This window comes from Ostrea edulis, chromosome 7 (assembly GCF_947568905.1).
Source record: "Ostrea edulis chromosome 7, xbOstEdul1.1, whole genome shotgun sequence".
Classification (NCBI taxonomy): Eukaryota; Metazoa; Mollusca; class Bivalvia; order Ostreida; family Ostreidae; genus Ostrea; species Ostrea edulis.
Window position 1 is genome coordinate 11,885,179 of NC_079170.1, and position 21,322 is coordinate 11,906,500.

The 21,322-nt window shown below is 34.4% G+C and overlaps 1 protein-coding gene and 1 pseudogene across 1 annotated transcript; one reads left to right on the top strand and one right to left on the bottom strand.

The window, feature by feature from the left end:
* Nucleotides 1-7,782: 7,782 nt before the first annotated feature.
* On the top strand, nt 7,783-8,869 carry LOC125676810 (putative nuclease HARBI1; annotated as a pseudogene).
* Nucleotides 8,870-10,252: 1,383 nt separating this feature from the next.
* On the bottom strand, nt 10,253-14,035 carry LOC125676809 (uncharacterized). The gene is made up of 7 exons (XM_056145560.1): nt 13,642-14,035; nt 12,244-12,409; nt 11,568-11,634; nt 11,206-11,307; nt 10,998-11,039; nt 10,594-10,650; nt 10,253-10,461 (listed from the first exon to the last, which is right to left on the bottom strand). The coding sequence occupies exons 1-7, from the start codon at nt 13,815-13,817 to the stop codon at nt 10,253-10,255; spliced, it is 819 nt and encodes a 272-aa protein (XP_056001535.1). The 5' UTR covers nt 13,818-14,035.
* Between the last annotated feature and the right edge of the window lie 7,287 nt (nt 14,036-21,322).

Genomic DNA, 21,322 nt, shown 5'->3' on the forward strand with positions numbered 1-21,322 from the left:
TTAAATGCTTCTCAAGATATTGAGCAGACAATATTTTTCAATATTATAGTAGTTTGACTTTGACATTTGACTTATTAAACAATAGGGGTTATCTTCTTTCGAGGAACATACACACTGTACCGATGCTAGATTTGTTAATTAGATATCAAACAGACAACGATTGGTCTATAGACGGAACCAAGATTTTGGTAAAAAAAAAAAAACAAAAAAAAAACAGGGTCCCTTCTTTTGTAAAGGATGTCATAAAGTAGTAGCTACAAACAAGTTTTACATGGTCTTGATGAATGCACTTAATCGTATTATGCATCCGTGTAATAGCAAGAACTAAATTGCATCAAGACATCATAAGTTGGAATACCACATCAGCAGATATACTGCAAATGGATGCGTATAGTAAGATATTTTTATTTTTAGCATTTATAGAACAAGTGCCATGCAGACTTATTCGTGATGAAAAAAATTCAAAGTGCTATGCAGTCAAAAAGGGTTTCTTGTTTACTTGATATTTGCGCATTACAATGTGAACAAAACGGTACAAAAATTTAGTAAAGAAAACTTCACAGTATTTAGCGTTCGCCCTTTATAAAGAGTATGCTGTCGTAAGAGCTTTGTAGTCCATACGTTTATATAGAGAAATAAAATATCAAAGACCTCTTAATAACTCGTTGGAGTCGGACAAATGCGTCTGAGTTGTATACATCATGTTGGGATTCCCCTCACGTGCGTGGAGCGGCGCCACTTTTAGACGCCTAACAGACATTGTATAGCTTATGCATACTCGCTGTATTTACTCTCTTAATAATCACGTCTCCATATGAGTGACATATTCCGGAGAGGAACGTTAAACAATATTCAATCAATCTAAATAATTTTTTCACTGTTTTCTTTTTCATGCAACTGTTTTCACGCATGTAATTAAGGGAAACTTAAATTCCTAATGAATCTGCTTTAAAGTAATTCATTACAAAATATTTATATTACAAATCTCATTTTCCTCTATGAACCAACCAATTCCAGCTCGCAACACAATCCTTTCATGTAGACTATGAAATGATTATGAACTAGCTTAAGGCATGCGACTGAGAGAGTGTATTGATTTGAAACAATACAACATCTCGCAAGTCACACCTCGGATTAAGATTGTGAACTTACGTAGATTATCATCCCAATCGTGCGGTCTCCTAACTCCAAAATACAGTACACTGTGTGATGTTGATAAAAAGGCAGGGTGAGACGAGTCATGTCTATGTGTTGACGTCAGTCACAATACGATTGTGACAGAGGCTAGAAATGTATTTGTTTAATGCAACAAAATAGAAGCAATATAAACAAATGGTGATTTAGTAAATGGATATAAATATAACAAATGAACATCACTTTTGAGCTGTTCATGGTCAATATGAACGGGTTTGGATTTGAGGCAAATTCTCTGCAATTCACAGAATTTGCCTCAAATCCATATCCGTTCATACTGACAATGAACAGCTCAAAAGTGTTGTTCATTTCTTAAAACAATACATGAGCACCGGGTCATAAAGCTTTAAGGAAAAACCGAAGTAAATGTAATAAAAGGAAATTTAAATTTGTTGTTGGATAAAGAATTTATTTCATTCGGGAGACAAGATGTTTTCGATATATTTTGATTATCAAAAGCCATGTCTCATTCGTAAAATAAAATCTATATCCATCAACGAACCATTGAATACCATCTCCATATACTAGTATATATATATATATATATATATATATATATATATATATGCACTTATAATACAATCTGCACTTGTCAATACGTTATATTCATGTAGAAAATTATACTGATGGTGTGTTGTCTCGTGTAACACCTCTGAATATCTAAATGACCATTGAAGTCGTTCAGTTTGGTAATTCAATAGAATTCGCATCCTTCCTCTTTCAATCATTTCCTGCAATTAACGAGGGCCGATGCAACAAAAGAGTGAACAAATTAACTCTCAATAAGGCGGAAGTAATACTGAATACAAAGTTTCAGCGACATTTTGTGTGTATGTTTGAAAGAAATATTCTTTTGAAAATCGCTATGCTTGTAGTGGAGTTATTGTTGATGTCGACTGTTGCAGTCATGACCAAATGTGACAAAATCGATCTCATTGATCAACTTTGTAATCGAAGTTATTTTCTAAATAGGAAAACTGAATATAAGTAAGTATCTCTTGAAATTACTGTCATACTATCAAAATTCTAATCTACGTAAAAAAGAAAACAAATATATTATTATATTATGACGTCACAAACGAAAATTACTTACCTCATGATAATTATGTTGACGGTACTTAGCCATTGTATTTCATTTTTTAATTATCTGAGGAAGCATTAAAGCCGAAAGCGCTAATATCGATGTGTTTCTTGACTTACATGTATATATATATATATATATAGATAGATAGATAGATAGATAGATAGATAGATAGATAGATAGATAGATAGATAGATAGATAGATAGATAGATAGATAAATCGATAGATCGATGGATAGATATACAGATAGTTAGATAGATAGATATGCAAGGTGAAGATAACGAACAGTGATCAATCTCATAACTCCTACAAGCAATACAAAATAGATAGTTGGGCAAACACGGACCCCTGGACACACCAGAGGTGGAATCAGGTGCCTAGGAGGAGTAAGCATCCCCTGTTATATATATATATATATATATATATATATATATATAAGCACTGAAAAGGCCACGAAACATATATATCAATATATATTGATATAAAGTGCTATTAATGACGTAATAATGCTATCAAATAAGCAAACACTTTGATTTAAGTTGAGACAGTATACTTGGCATATATTTAACTTACTTAAAACACAAATCAAGCTTAATTTAAGACAAATTTAAAACGGGAATAATTTTGGGCCTGTTTATATACACACTCGTACCTTGTTCATTGAGTTTTATATAACCAACAGTGCCGTGGCCTTTTCAGTGCTTATAGATAGATAGATAGATAGATAAATATATATATATATATATATATATATATATATATATATATACACATATGTCGATTCGATATATCCCAGTGAACTCAAAATAAGAGACGCCACAAAGTCTTCTATATCTGCTTCAAATCCGGATAGCTCGTGTAACATAAATGTTAAAGGCAAGTAACCAATGCATCTTTATTGCAAACGAGATGACTTCAGATTCCCGAGCGTCAAATTTCTATGTCTAAGTAACGATATTCCATTACCACCTGCATACGGTATCTATGTTTCTCAACGGATTCGATTCCCAAAAGCTTCTTCTGCATATGATAATTTTTTTTAATCGAGGTAAGATACAGACAAATAAGTTGATGTTACCGGGGTGCCGTTTGAATTCTTAATATTGCAAATCATACAGTCGGTACAATGGACTGTTATTTTACAAATACAATCTGTTATTATTTTGAATGCTGCCTCACATGTTTATTAAAAATTATTAGACCATTTTTACCTACTTATTTTGACTAAGGATTCCTACATGTACTTGATCAAGGTAGATAACTCGACTCTGTTGCCACCTGTTTACTCCTTCTAGGCGCTTGATCTGGTGTATTTAGGGGTCTGTTTCTGCTGTTAAATTTGTATTCTCTATCAGAGAAACGATAGACGTTGAGCGATAAATGACCATGATATGCTATGACATTTATTTTTCTCATCATCTCGATCCAAACATTGTTCCTTTTTAATGTCTTCGAAATTGTTACATAGCATGCCAGAAATATGATTTTATTTTTCACTTCAAAAATTGTTTAGAATGTATATGTTGTCTCCATTTTTCAATTTATACGACAAAATAACATGTGTGTTACTGAACCACCATCGACAATTCTGATGTACATGAATGTATAAAATGATGGCTATCATTCTAAGGTAATGAAGATAATTAGAATCCGAGACTGATGTTGTAAGCAGCTAAATTTATTTATTTAAAAAATGAAGAAAAAAAAAATGTTTGATTTTATCCTCGGACAGGGAAGTATCTGGCAGTGACAATACACACGGAAGAAAGTATGAAATATCCATCACAGAGTCATGAATACATAACAGAGACAGTAAGTATGAAATATCCATCACAAAGTCATGGATACATAACAGAGACAGTAAGTATGAAATATCCATCACAGAGTCATTGATCAATAACAGAGACAGTAAGTATGAAATATCCATCACAAAGTCACGGATACATAACAGAGACAGTAAGTATGAAATATCCATCACAGAGTCATGGATCAATAGCAGAGACAGTAAGTATGAAATATCCATCACAGAGTCATGGATCAATAGCAGAGACAGTAAGTATGAAATATCCATCACAGAGTCATGGATCAATAGCAGAGACAGTAAATATGAAATATCCATCACAGAGTCACGGATACATAACATAGACAGTAAGTATGAAATATCCATCACAGAGTCACGGATACATAACAGAGACAGTAAGTATGAAATATCCATCACAGAGTCATGGATACATAACAGAGACAGGAAGTATGAAATATCCATCACAGAGTCATGGATACATAACATAAACAGGAAGTATGAAATATCCATCACAGAGTCATGGATACATAACAGAGACAGTAATTCATAAGAATAATGATAGATTATAAATCGTTATACATGCAATAAGACTGATTTGTGTGAAATCAGATTCATCTGACCTAACATGGTTGACTGCTAGTTTTCATGATGTATTGGTAAGGAAACCTGTGTTATTTTGAGTTAATAATATCGGTAGCATCATTTTGAAAAATCTTGAATGCTACTGAATTGATCACATAGACATATCGATGACCCCTACATTAACTTGTTGTTCTTTGCAGAGAATTAATGTTAAACTATTCATATAAATTACAAAAATATCAAAAAGGAAAATTTTACACTTGTTTATGATCACAATCTTGAAGATTATCACTGTGCGAAAGGCATATTTCTTAAAATGTGTGCCTTAATTGTAGCCTCGTGCTCTTAATCGAGTCTTAAGCACAGCTGTTTGATTGTGCATTTTTATGAAAATTAGGACAAAAAGCAATGGATGTTTGGAAATGCGTAAAGAACAGGGAATGTAAGTTCGTAAGAGGACAACACACTCCGGATTCTCAACATATCTGCACGTGTGGAGGGAGAAATGATCCTGAACTATGTGTTACAGTTGGATGCGATCAGAAGTCACCACAAACTCGGGGAATTAAATCAGTCTGTAAATATGATATTTCCAAGGATTTTGATTGTTCACGGACCTTAACAAATAGCAACAAAATTCAACAGGCCGATACCAGTGGTTACAACAAGAGTAAAAGAATTGAAATTCTTCAGAAAGGTGAGATTGATAAAAAAAAAAAAACACTTGCCTCAATGATTAAAATTTGTTTAGACATAAATTTTGTGCTGATGTATATATCATCCAATAAAAGATATATTCCGACTATTATAGGTGGAATCGAAAAGTATTCTTGTTCCGTTTTTGTCCATAAGGATGAAAACACACAGTAAGTAGTTTATAGCAGTCATTTGTTGTGTTTCAGGGCTAAGTTTTACTAAACTTCGTAAGATACGATTTCGATCGTAAGCGTAAGATACGATGGAAATCTGTTTTACTAAACTTCTTAACTTAAGTTACGTTGAAAAAATCATCGTAACTCTACGACAGCTTATGGGTTTTCTTAAATTAAGATATTCTTGTAAATGTAAATAAATATGGCTGCTTTAATATTATTTCGTGATATTCTGAATGCTGACGAGAGAAGATCGCCGCGTCGTAATCGCATTTTTAGGGACAGAAGCCAAGTTCTCGATACTTTGACAGACATAGAACTGGTGGAACGATATAGATTTCCGAGATTCGTCATACTCCAGCTGACAGATGATGTAAAGGACCTTATTCAGCCTAACACAAGAAGATCCTACTCTATTCCTGCTCACATTCAGGTAAAAAAAAATTGGGGGGGGGGGGCGGGGGATATATGAAACGGGGGAAAACAATGACCAGAGGCAATTCTGGATGAACTGATGAAATTGCATAGTGACCACATAAGTTTCAAAGTACACTACATGCTGTAATACATATAAAGAAACAACTAACTTACAGTTAATTCATTGAATAACCTTCAAATATATCCTGGATATGACGTGTAATTTATATGCCGCCAGAGAATTTCCTTGTCACACAGTTGTTCCAAAATTCAAAACGAAGAGTAAACAAACGGGGCGTAACTAGATCTATGTTATTCATGATTTGAAAGTTATTTCCCTTGGTTCACGTAAGCCTAAAAAAGTTAACCACTCTTTACAAAAAGAAGGAACGAAGGGCGTTATATACTATATAATGCTGAATTTTGTTTCACTTTTTCAACTTTCATTCTATACTTAATTTTGTTTTTAATCTACACACCTTATAAACCCCATTTACATGAAAATGACGTAATATTTTATGATGACGCCATGGATATACGCATGAAATATTTAAAATATGCATAGACCTTTAATAACTCGCATTTATTTTCTTTTTGCAAAATTCGTTCCTTTTCTGTAATAATGGGTAATGGGTACGTTATATCACTACATTTCAATAGTTGGGATGTCCATTACGTTGATACATTTTTAAATACAAGTAGTATAAAGCATAAAACTATTGATGTTAAACAATATTTAGGCTACCTGTTGGTTTTGGGTTTTTTTAAAAGCCGTTTTCATACACCAGTCAGGGGAGGGGGAAGTTGGTAGTTGAGTAGCAAATTGAAAAAATGAATTCTGTCTGATCTTCGAATTATTAAATCATTGTTGGGGGTTGCGGGAGGGGGGGTGTTTGAGACAACTGTATTACAATGTTCTGGATATAACACATTTCACGTGTTTACATCAGTAAAACTAAGCAAATGCTAGATTTAGACTGAATGTCGGTGAATGCAATAATGGCATGCCCACAGATCGAATGCAATTTGCATTTATCAATTATGGTCACCAGAGAGAGAGAGAGAGAGAGAGAGAGAGAGAGAGAGAGAGAGAGAGAGAGAGAACTACTTTGTTGATGATTTCCAATTTTTTGTACATATAGTTTTAATACTAAATAGTGAGCATGGTAGGGGCCGGGTAACGATAACATGATAAAACTGTTTTATAACTTATACTTCCTTTCATATCAGGTGTTGACGTGTCTCCGATTCCTAGCAAAAGGAGACTACCTTTCAGAAGTAGCTGATATTCACGGAATCTCGAAGTCATCAGGGTGTATAATTGTTCATCGTGTAATTGATGCAATTTGCAACACTGAAAAATATCAAGCTCCCCACTGCTTCAGAGGATATCAAGAACATCAAGACAGATTTTTACAAAATCGCTGGTTTCCCCAATGTAGTAGGTGTGTAATGTAGCCGGGGGTATTTTTATAGCATGCAATTGGAAGCACATAGCAAATTTTAGAGTTTACCATTTCTCACCCAAGTTCGGAATTAAGCAAGGACTTGACTATTAATTTCTCAATCGCTTTCTTCTCACTGGCGGATCTAGTGTCTAGGATTATATTGTTTAACGCCCCCTTGAGAATATTTCACTCATATGGAGACGCCACCATAGCCGGTGAAATTTAGGCCTATGCTCGGCGCTTATGGCCTTTGAGCAGGAGGGTATCTTTATCATGCCACACCTGCTGTGATACGGGTCCCCCATTTTTGCAGCAATATTTCCTGGTACTTAATAATTTTTATATTCAGTTTAAATTTCACTACAGGTGCCATTGACGGAACACAGATTCATATCCGGGGAATGACATCAGATGATGAGCACCTATACATTTGTAGAAAGGGTTTTCATTCTATAAATGTACAGGCTGTTGTGAAGCCAGATTTAAGGTATGTATACGCAGAACAAATGTTTTATATGACAAATAAAATCAACCGAGAATTACATATCTTTTAATGCGCACAATTCTACTTTATTATGTCTCCTGTGACTATAGGGGGTGTTATTGCTTCTGTGTGTCTGAAATTGTTTGATACTGTTGCCATCGGGGGTGCCATAGTGTTTCACAAACGCATCTTGATTTTATATAAAGTAACAAGTTTTCCGCTCTCTTTACAGATTTTCAAATGCTGTATGCAAATTTCCAGGATCGACACATGATGCCTACACCCTGAACAACAGTTATTTGCCGGAGTGCGTGTCCAATCTGCCTGATGGAGGTTGGTTATTAGGGGATTCGGGATACCCCTTAAAGGAATGACTGATGACCCCAATCAACAACCCCAGAACTGGCCAAGAAGAGCGGTACAATACAGCACACTGCAGGACGAGAAATGTCATTGAAAGGACATTTGGTGTACTGAAAGCCCGTTTCAGGTACATGCAAACATTGTTTCTTCATGGAATACATGCACTTTATTTACCTCACAAATTAAGGATATATAAATTTTGAATCCTCTAAGGTGCCTACACAAGACAGGTGGTTGTTTACCGTACAAACCATCGAAATGCGCAAGAATAATTGAATGTACCATGCGGCTACACAACCTCGCTATTGAAAGGAATGTTCCCTTGATGGAAATTGCAGAACCAGAGACTGTGGATCCAACCATGCATCGTCAATTTGCAAATGACAACAGTGATGCTGCCACAGTTAGAATGAGGATTGTCCAGAGATTTTAAAGGTAATAATATTTCAAAGCTCAACCATTACAATTCTATTAACCAAATTCATGTTTAAGAAAATGCATTCACGTCGCCATGTCCTAAAGACTAACTTATTATTTCAGTTATGTCACGGAGGCCATCAACATTCTTAAAGGAAAGCTTAATATTTTTCCGATCGTGTGGAATGGAGTTTCTGAATCTGCCGAGGATTGGATTAAAGAAAACAACTATTTTCATACAATTATGTTATAATGATTTCTTTATATATATTTAAACGTTGAAGATGAACTTGCTTTAATTATATATATATATATATATATATCTGTGTGTGTGTGTGTGTGTGTGTGTGTGTGTGTGTGTGTGTGTGTGTGGCCCGCCCCTACCATTTTTCACAGATTATAATTATTTGTTATATATATATATATATATATATATATATATATATATAGGCGGATCCAGGAATTTGTCCAAATGGGGGGGGGGGGTGTATAGCACTTGATAATTTACGTACTTTTCACAACCTCTACTCTTTGCAAGTGAGATCATGAGACATTTTTTAATACATGGAAATGCTTAGTTTCACTACTTGTTTCCAAAGTTCCAGTAATTCTAATCTCCATACTCGGACCTTATTTCGCAATGAAAAAAAAGATAAAAAGGAAGTTAATATCTGAAGGTTACTCACAATAGGCTGGGGGGGTCTGGGGGCCGCATACAGCATTCTGACCATTTTCCTGGTACTTCTTTTCACTTTCAGATTGTCTGCTTCTTGAACAAACTTATATGTCAGTGGTCTTATTTATCGTAGAATTAAAATGATATACTGGTGTTGATAAATTTGAGTGATGTAAGTATCCAATGGGACTCAAAGAATCGTTAAAATTGAATAGATCTTAAACTTTTTGGTCCGCACATGGCATCAATACACTCTAGAATCTATAGCACAGGAGCTTTGATTAAAAAGAAATAGAACCGATTTATGACATTTTATTATGAGAGACAGGGTGTAGTCTTTGCCCTGTTCACAAATATTGACTGCAATGTGTTCTAAAGCCAGGTAAATATATTGTAATTTGATACATATTATTTCGTAAAGCTTGTATTCCCTGAACAGACTGATCCTATTCAAATACACAGAAATGATTGCACATCAATATATAAAATCAATGATCCTAATGATAGAAAAAGTTTCAAATATTATATGTATTTTTATGTAAAACTTTTATCTTCGAACGAGGCCCCCATCTCACCCACATGGGGCATTAACATACAAAGCACATTTATGATCAGAGACATATACAAAAGTCCACACTATCTGGAAATGATTGTATATTAATATGCTTAATATCATATTAATTGTAGTTCTTCAGAAGAAGATTTTTAAAGATTTATCCAATATATTACCTTTGAAAACTATAGAAAATCCTGAAGACAAATGTGTGTGTGTTGCAAGTAATGAAATTACAACAGCAAAGTACAACATACAATGCATAAAAATTAATAAATTATCCCGGTAAATGATATAAAACGATATCAAATTATATGATTAAAATTAAGATGAGACATATGATGTTAATGAAGACAGGTCAACTCAGAACTTAATTACAGGAGACAATGAAAAAGGTGGTGATCTTCCACCAGGCTGCAATGACTCGGAGATTCTCTCTAGAGCTGCTGTACTTTGTTGTTGTAGTTTCAGCATTTCCTCCATGATTTCCAGCTTTCTCTTCCGGTATGTTTCCAGCTTCTCCATTTTCTCCTTCTCCATGGACAAGTATTGGATTTCAGGGCTGTACTCTCCTAAATGCCAAATTCAAAACAAACAATGTACATAGTATTTGAGGAAGCAAAACTATCTCATTGAAAATCATCTCTAACGTAATTTTTTTTAAGATACACAACTTTGATCATTATTCCTTCAGAACTACTCACCATGTTTCTGTTCCTTTGTGCTTTTCTTGTTCACCCTAGGTCTACATTCATTTCCTTCTGTAATACAAGTTATAAAATAGAAAGATATCATTTAGGTATTCAAAACCAATGTGTGTTTTAGTGTTCATCTATCACAGTGAGTTAGAGAAAATGCAGCTTACTGTGAAAATCATAGTTGTATGGAAATGCTGCATTTTATTATTAAGACTAAATTTCTTATATTTCATTTATTTATTAAAGTTCCAATTTAAGAGTTTAAGGAAGTACTCTACATCGTCATAATGGCCGACTTCATTTTAAAAGATGGATGAAAATATAAATATCAACAATATTTGTCTATTCATTTAAATAATTCTTGCCTTACTGAGTAGTTCAGTGGGTTGGCACGTATATTAAAAACTTACTTGCAACATCCACTGACAGGTCTATACAGGTTCCACTTCCTACTGTTAAGGAATAAATTATAATGATTATTCAGTAAAAATTAACTGTAGATCGTAAAAAGAGGTCACATTGCTCACTCAAATCAGATTGATTCTTCAATTGCTCAGCTGTTTTGAGTTGTAATTATTTTTATGAATCTTCATGACTGAGTACTAGTAGTTTACTTACTTGGTGTGGAATTGAGCTCATCCGGTGTCAAGGCAGACTGACGTACGTCACAGCCTGGTATCTCTGTAATTATCAGACCAGTTGGTAGTGATGTTTTCATTGCTGCAAATCAAATAGATGTGTTTCATTATACTTATGGTAATGTAACATGAAATATGTATGTCCCTCTTACCAAAGCAATTTAAAAAGAGGTTTACTTTAATTCCGAGTCATTTGTAATGGCTATACTGCAAGTGACTTTTGACACTGTATTTACATAATAAAAAAGGATTCATATACTAGCCATGATCAAGATTTAATATAGACATGGGAAATTCCCAGCCCAGCCCAGAGACATCCCAAATTCAATAAATGATATTTACAACAGTCTGCAGTGTCAACTCCACTGTCTATCCCCTCTATGGCCACATCTGAAAGTGACTGCAACACCTTCAATAAAAAATATATATAACTATTAGTATTATATAGCACACAGGAAACAAAAAATTATACAACAAACAAATCACAGCATGGTCAATCACAAATCACTATATGTGCATGTCCTCGATTTTGTAATGTACATGTATTAGTTGTATACATGTATCTTGAATTCTCATTGTAATTCAATACCCATTACAGCCCACAAAAATGAACTTTTAAATAACTAATATTGTCTATAAAATTTGGCAGATTATGATATTTCATAATATATTTTATTTAAACAATGCTTATTCAATTATATGTATTCAAGCCATATATCCCTGAGTTAAAAAAAACACCCAAATATATTAAATAAACAATTTCTACCAATGTTTAAAAGAAGCAGTTATTTTATGAATCATACCTGTTTTAAAATGTGAATACCAATCAAGAATGAGAGTGAAAGCTTTCAATAAGAATAATTCACTTTGCATAATTGAATTTTGAAATTATACAAGTTTTACACTTATAAATGATTTTTAAAGATAACTCTCTTACCAGTGTCCTGTTTCAGGAATTAAAAAAAAAACCACATAACTCCCAGTTCCTATTTAGGTATTTTATCATTTCAATATTTACCAGATTCTCCCATTCCTTAAAGTAGATCCCAGAAGGGGGGCCTCCACCAGTCAGTTTCATTGCCCGCCTTCTCTCAGACTCCTTCTTCTTGGTCAAGCTTTGCATATCTGCCCACTTTTTCTTTACTTTTTCCACCGTTCTGTTGATAAATGATTCTGCATTGACCCTGCAATAAAAATACAAATATTTAATTCATTTCTCAAGGCTACCATTTCCAAAATTTCTAATACAACTTACACTCATGTGCCAAATTGAAAATCACAATATGGCTGATTAACAAGTATAGGATCACACACCTGCATTTTCAATTGGACCCAAGTAAAACTAATCCTGGGATTATTTGCCCCGGAACTTTTTAACCAAGGTATAAATTCAAATGTCACCTACTCACTGATCAAAGGGGGGTAAGTTTTTGTTTACAAAGAAAACTGTCGTCTGCAGGAGATCTGTAACTCTCTCCCTATATATGTATATCATAATCTTTATGTTGGTGTCTACCTAAACCAGTTTCAACTATTCTTGGAATCAACTGATGCATTACTTACTAAGTACTGAAATGTTGGGGTAAGTACCATTATAATTGTATTTGATATAGATCTATGTAGATCTATATCTGTCTAAGCTCCACCTATCAATCCAGCCATTTTTTTACTTTAATTTGGCATTAGAATGTATGTTATAAACATTATAAATATATATACAGAATACAAATAAGTATTCAAGTGAATTTCTCTAGAGATAAAGTTGAAATAAGGTCAAACTCGCACACAAACAAAATAAATACTTAAATAAAGGCAAAATGAAAATTATAAGTTAGGGATTTAAACAGTATTCACTTTAAAGTAAGCAAATACACCATTCCAAAGCTAGCTTTAATATCCATTCAATATTTACTTATAAACAACCTACATGTATATAGCTCAACTGTACAGTAATTATAGCCTAATGTTCTCTACACACACACCCCTCCCCCCATTACAAGTTGACCAACACTTATTACTGATGCTACTTTTTAAAAGACAGTTTAACCCCAGTGAGCATTGTATCGTAGCTTGAAAATCAGAAAATCTATTTGTGTAAACCAGAATGTGTGTAATTTAAGGGCACAAGATGGGGGGGGGGGTGCACAACAGTTTTATTGAACTTATGGAATTGGGAATTCAATTTACTATGTTAAACATACAATTATATTCCCGCAAAACGAAGGAGAGATAAATTTATATATATATATCCGTACCTACATAAACATAACATACACCCAACACAAGATAGCATGCTATAATTCAGTGTTATTTGAATTCATTAGGGGTAAAATTGTTTAACAAATGAAATCGATCTAACGGTTTTCTCCTGTATAAAAATGTAGTTCTATACTTTAACATGATATTAGGTTCTTACTCATCCGTTATCACCTTCCACAGCTCCGATTTCTTCTCGGATATGATTGAAGGGGAAAACTCGGCCTTGAGCATCCGATAGCGCGGAAGTACCGCCTCTGATAGTACGATCAGCTCCCTCTCCGACCAATTTGGCTTTCTCTTCTTCACCACGACGTCAACAGCCCTCCCGTCCATTATTGCTATCCGCAGACGATATTGTTTTTGTATAACGCGAAAGTAAAAGCGAAACTAGTTTATGCGCTTGCGCAGCATTCGTAACTAAGAAAGTTTGTACCTCCAATAGAAAAGATTTCCGATATCGTAACTTACGATCTTTCCATATCTTAAGAAAATTGTTGAGAGTTACGAATGTCTTTGTAAAACAGATGCATCTTATCTTAAGTACGAGTGTACGAAATTCGTACGTTAGTATCTTTTCTCGTATCTTACGAAGTTTAGTAAAACTCAGCCCAGAACTAGATCCCTGATTTTTCTCAATATTTTACTTACCTATCATTATCACGTACTGACATAAATTAATACCCTAGTTGACATTGCAGTATATCAAGTCCGAAGAAATCGATCACAATATTACTTGTTGGATATAACACCAGTACAGACAATGGTGTGTATACTGCATATACGGGGAATTTATATAAGCAAACACATCTTCAATTTTAATGCAAATCATTAATATACTTTACAAAAAAGATTTTACATAGTTTGTAAAAGAAAACACAGTAATATATTGCTGAATGATCACATTTTACAGAGAATGTAAAGAAGGTTTTTGACATCATAGACGAGTGTGGTGCTGGGAAAAGCTGTCAAGTATTCGTTAACGTGCAGAGAAGGTTTGGTACTCTGTTATGTGTAATTTTACATGAACAGTCCATTTGCGTCGTCCTGAAATGTAAATTGCAAATTTACAAATGCCCTCCCAACTCTAACGAAAACGTCCTAGACAAACACCCTGCGTTAGAGACAATGACATCACTGGAAACAATTTGGAACCATTGGAAAGGTAGATATTTTCTAAATATGATTTCAAAACAAGTACAGTTATTTGGATATAAGGCGTTTAATTTTGTATCCGTATTTGCCCAACTATCTATTTTGTATTGTCTATAAGAGTTATGAGATTGATCAATGTTCATCATCTTCACCTTTCATTTTGAATATTCTGTCTCTGTTGTTCTTATAAATTGGATTTTAAATATTAACACAGTATAACTATACTTGTAATACGTGAAATCTATTCTTAGAGGAAATCATGCTCGCCTGTACTGGGGTTTTACTGTTGAGCGGAATAATGGGGTTCCTGATCGGAGTATGCTGTTCATGCTACAGGTTTGTGATATTCATAATTTGTATATAGCAGGATTAGAATCAAATAGGGCCTACCTGTGAATGAAGAATCTCAGGAAAATAGAATGCCCACTTCCGTCATTTAATCAATATGCGTCCACGGGAAAATCGTAACAATTCATTTCCTATAGACTTCAATACTAACCTTTGGTCCTCCCACTAATTAACTATATTAATCATAGACAAATGATCGCCAACATTTGAAAGTTTATTCCAAGCGTTAATAAAAACACGACAAAGATCATATAGGTTGGCATTGATTTTATTGGTCATATTCGTACTCTCTTTTTACAACACTATTATCTGCAGTGAAATACACCCTTCATTTCAAACACACCCTTACCATGATATTCTCCATTTTGTGTTGTCAATTTTCACCCGTACAATTGATTGTCACTGCTTTGGTAATTCAGTTTCTGTTAATGGGTGTCATGTCATTGTTATTTCACAGTTGTCATCAATCAGTTTTTCAAGCATGCTAACGCGCGTTAACGTATGCAGATTCGGATTTAAAACTATTCATATGTAAGATAATTAGCTCCTTGCTATTTACATGGCGCATATTGTATTTTGATACAAATTGTGAATGAACATTCCAAACTTTTGTGCAAGTGTGCGAGGTTGGTATCCTATAAATTGACTGTAAACCTATTTAATATTACTTACAAGTACATATTGACTGTACACCTGTTTAGTATTACTGATATATCGGTTGTACACCTATTTGATATTACTTTTATATTGACTATACACCTCTTTAGTATTACCTTTATATTGACTGCACAACTATTTAGTATTACCTTTATATTGACTGTACATATCTATACTATTACTTATATATTCACTGCACACATCTTGAGTATTACTTATGTTAGTTCTATATTCATATGAAGCAGAATTTATTAAAACCTTCTACGTGAGAAGAAAAATATATTGCTGTGGTATTCAATTTGACATTTAAAATATCGACGACGTTTTGTCTATTAGCAACAATAACTTTCATTCAAATCTTGATTCGATATATCCCTGTGAGCTCGAAATAATACACACCACAGAGTCGTCCACTTCTGCTTCATAATTATATTTTATTGAAAGTAGACATTAATGGCAAACTGACAACTCAACGGTATGACAAACGGGATGATTTCAGCTTCTCCATCGTCGACTTCACATATTTATGTAGCAATATTCCATTATCACCTGCATATGTTGTCTATATCTCTCAACTCATTCGATACGCAAGAGCTTCTTCTGTGTATGGTCAATTTTAAATCGAGGCAAGCTACTGACAAACAGGTTAATGCTACAGGGGTTTCAACAGTCTCGATTGAAGTCAGCATTTCGCAAGTTTTATGGTCGTTATAACGATTGACATCAGCATTAGGTCAATGCTGTCTGACGTGTTTCATACAGATTTTTAGGCCGTTCTTGGCACACTGATTTTGACTACGGATGACTCCGTTTACCTGATCAGGATATAGGGCTCAAGGCGGGTGTGACCGGTCGACAGGGTATGTTTACTCCCCCTAGGCACCTGATCCCACCTCTGGTGTGTCCAGGGATCCGTGTTTGCCCAACTATCTATTTTGTATTCCTGATAGGGGTTATCAGATTGATCACCGTTCGTTATCTTCACCTTTCATATTGACTATACACCTCTTTAGTATTACTTATATATTGACTGCACACCCGTTTTGTATTACTTACATATTGACTGCATTCCCGTTTAGTATTACTTATAGCCAAATTACAACGTGGTGGTCACTACAAATCACTAACAGTCATAAAGATACAGTACATCTGTACATCAAGGTCATCGCGATGCAGAATAGAATTTCTCATGATATAGTAATCATTCTAAAATGTTTATACATGCATTTAACGACTATCTAACGCAGGTATGGTTTGTAACTGTAATTATTTCTTTTGAATGTATAGGCTTTGTCAAGTTGAAAGGTCAATCGTGTGTAGGTCATGTATTGAGCCTGTGTAAGGAAATCAGATATTCCTTAATGAAATACAAGAGTTTTTGACTAATCTAGGAATAAAATGGCATCAGACCCATTAAAACCACTATGTTGGAGAAACGGGCGAGTTCCTATCAATGCTAAATAGGCAACTATTTCAAATATGGTCTGAAGGGTGAAGACAACGAACAGTGATCAAACTCATAACTCTAATGAGCAATATAAAATAGATAGTTATAGGAGTTATGAGATTGATCACTGTTCGTTATATTCACCTTGCATAGTTAGGCAAACACAGATCCCTGGACACACCATAGATGGGATCAGGTGCCTAGGAGGATTAAGCATCCCCTGTCTACTCTCTCAAAATCACCACTCTAGAAAAGTGTTCCTTGATAAAGAGAAAAGCAATCAATCCCAGGTGCTCGTTGTTACCCAACTCTTTATTTGCATTATTTGTGGGAGTTATGGGATTATTCACTGTTCTTTATCTTCACCATTCATTGATACAATTATTTCCAAATACAGTAACCACATAAACTAGTATGTTGAACACAGGATATGAGTGTCGGTTGTTTTCAAATTTTCAGAAAGGACAAGACGACCAAAAGACATAAATCTAAAACATCATCAGTATCTTTAACTTCTCAACTTTACGCAGAAATTGACGAAGCTTCAAACGAAATATTAAAGGTAAGAATGAAGTCCGATTTATGGCATTAAATACCGTACTTTATATAGATATATGCTGTTAGAAATATAATGTATTTCTTAGTACATATTTCAAAATAAAGGTCATAATAATTCATTAGTGATATTTAGGTGTTATGTTTTAGGGTCGCGAACAGAGCAGTCCAGGTCAAACTACACTCGATGCAGATATAGAGCACATACCTCCGTGTGATTGTAATCAAAGAAGCAACAGTGAATACGACTACAGCCACGTGTATAACATTCTACAACCAAATTACGGCTCCAAAAGGCTTTCTCATCCGGGTCTTAGTTCACTAACAACTTTAGAAATGACATACCCCTATCGGCAATGTCGAAGTCTCCAAAATCTCTCAGATCAGAACCTGATACAGGGGAGGGCGTCCAAAATATCTGTATGACGTATAAACTGCTAAAACGAGATTTTTCTAACATCCTACAAAGTTGCTACAAATCCAATAATGTGCCACTTGAACGATGTGGACTAGCATTGCCGTATATATAGCAATGTATTTTTTTTTATTTAGATAATTATATGCACGTGTTATGGTGTATTTTATGATTATATGATGAATAATTAACTTTAATCAATATCTTCATCTTATTCAGAAAAAAAATAAATGTATATGTAAATATGAATAGCGTGTTGTATGCCTTAAAGTCAAGACTAATTCTTACCCAAGCTATCAAGACTCTACTGTCTTCTCTATCAAGGAATCATAACAGTGTAGAATTTTCTATCTGTTGGCCGAAAGTGTTTCCAGCCTTCATGTAAGTTTACACAAAATCGAGGCTTGTCTGTGAATAACGCTGATTGACAGTGTAGTTGTTGCCATATTTTGAATTGCTTGAAGTCTGACCTTGTTCTGGAGTGTTCTGGCGAAACTCTGAAAAGGATTGGTGGACCTTATGGGCAATTTGCACGTTATGTTTCGCTGTATAAATCTTGGTTATACAATTTCTAATGACATATTACTTACATGCATACACTGCACATGATATTGATATTTTGATCTATTATTAGGTAAATAAAAAAAAATCTAACGGGATTATTTCAAAAACTCAAATGTGTTCATTCTTTGTTTATATTTAGATGAGAAGCCTAGATTTCATGTTGTACGGTGAACCGTTTTATATACTCACATTGCTCGCGTCTTGCACTGAATTATTTTATGTATTCATTCAACCCGTGTATTCCACTGAACTCTGTTGTGTTTTACATTATGTCTATTCGCTATATCCCGGCGAACTTGAGTCTTCTATATTTGCTTCATATTTATATATCTATTGAACAAAAATTTCAGCAGCAACCTAACAACTCAACTTGATGACCAACGGGATGACTTCAGATTCTCTATCGTCAGCTTCCCCTATTTATGTAGCAATATCCCAGTATCGCCTGCATATGGTGTTTATGTCTCGTAACTGATTAGATACGCAAGAACACATTATGCATATGATTAATATTTTTTTTCAAATCATAGCAGGCTACTGACAAAAGTTTATTTAAGAAAGTTGGTATTACAGGGGTGTCAATAGTATCATACTATACATTTGGAACTTAGCAAATTAAATGGTCTTTATAATGATGTAATATACAAACACAAGGATTGAACATTGTCTGGCATGTTTCATACCAACTGTTAGGTCATGCTTTCCATACTAATTTTGACTACAGATTACTCCGTTTATCTGATACAGATATATGACGTACGGTGGGAGTAAATGGCCAATAGGGAATGTTTTCTCCTCACAGACATTTGCTCCCGATTCTGAACTTTGTCCAAGGGTCTGTGTTTATCCTTTCTTTAATTCTGTATTCTTTAAAGGAGTCCTTAGATGGATTACTGTTTCGTTATCTTCACTTGTCCATCGACTTGTTTATCGTTATTCACATTTCTCATATATTACACTGAATTGTTATGTATTCACATTTCTCATGTATTACACTGAATTGTTAAGTATTCACATTTGTCATGTATTACACTGAACTGTTTTATGTATTCACATTGCTCATCTATTACATTGTTTATGTATCTATGTTGTTTGCCTACCACACTGAACTGTTTTATGTATTCGTTGTGTTAATTACATTAAAATGCATTTCCTCACGTTAAATTAAAGACTAAACTTTTTGACATCATATACAGTTGCTTCTTCAACAAAAACGGAAATATTCATATCTAGTGATCAGTCATTCAAAACTTACTTTGTTAAACACCACTCTGATTCCACGCACAAATACTCTGAAGTTGAAATAAAAAATATGCTAGAGTTCCTCATTGACAATATCTCCGTGGTCTTTGGTGATCAGTCTTCCAACATTCTGTTGGAATTTCAATGGGCACGAATTGTGCTTCTTTGTTAGATGACCTGTTTCTATATTCCTATGAAGCAGAATTTATACAAAAACTTCTACGCGAGAAGAAAAAAATCTCTCGCTGTGGCATTCAATTCGACATTTAGATGTATCGATGACGTTTTGTCTATTAACAATGATAGCTTTCATTCATATGTCGATTTGATATATCCCTGTGAGCTGGAAATAGAGGACACCACAGAGTCGTCCACTTCTGCTTCATACTTGGGTATTCTATTGAAAGTAGACTTTAAACTTACAACTCAACTGTATGCCAAACGGGGTGATTTCAGTTTCTCCATCGTCAGCTTCCCATATCTATGTAGCAATATTCCATTATCGCCTGCATATGGTATTCATATATCTCAACTGATTCGATCTGCAAGAGCTTGCTCTGCGTATAGTCAGTTTTTAAATCGAGGTAAGCTACTGACAAACACGTTGGTGGTACAGGGGTTTCAACAGTCTCGATTGAAGTCAGCATTTCGCAAATTCTATGGACGTTATAACGATCTAGTTCGTCGATAAAACCTCGCATTGTGTCAAATGTTGTCTGACATGTTTCATACCGATTATTAAGCCGTTCTTGGTACACTGATTTTGACTGCGGATAATTCCGTTTACCTGATCAGGATATAGGGCTCACGGCACGGCGGGTGTGACCGGTCAACAGAGGATGCTTACTCCTCCTAGGCACCTGATCCCACCTCTGGTGTGTCCAGGGGTCCGTGTTTGCCCAACTATCTGTTTTGTATTGCTTATGAGAGTTATGAGATTGATCACTGTTCGTTAACTTCACCTTGCATCTCATGTATTCATATATATATATATATATATATATATATATATATATATATATATATAGTTATACAAGAGGCGTGTTGTGGGATATATTGCGTATCTCAGACTCACGTTGTGGGATCCTTAGGTGGTTTATGGGTCATCTATATTTCGACCCATAAACCATGTAGTTTAAACTTCACAGAAATGTTCAAAATGATATTATTATCATAAAAAACAACAACAACAACAACAAATTTCTAACCCACAAGGATATATAGAAAAATATCCCCCAACGCAAAATCTATTTTTAGAACATGCAGTCTAAGTCCCTAGCTTTCAACATTTTGTGTATCTATAAATGTCAAGTGGAAAGTCCCACAATACGGTTTAGTGATACACGCAATGCATTTTGGGAGTACAATGGTGGAGTTGAGCAGAAGGAAAAGAGGCTAAGAGTTGTAAGTATTTTGTTCTTATTTAGAAGGAAGTAGTAGAGCCATTGAATATAACGC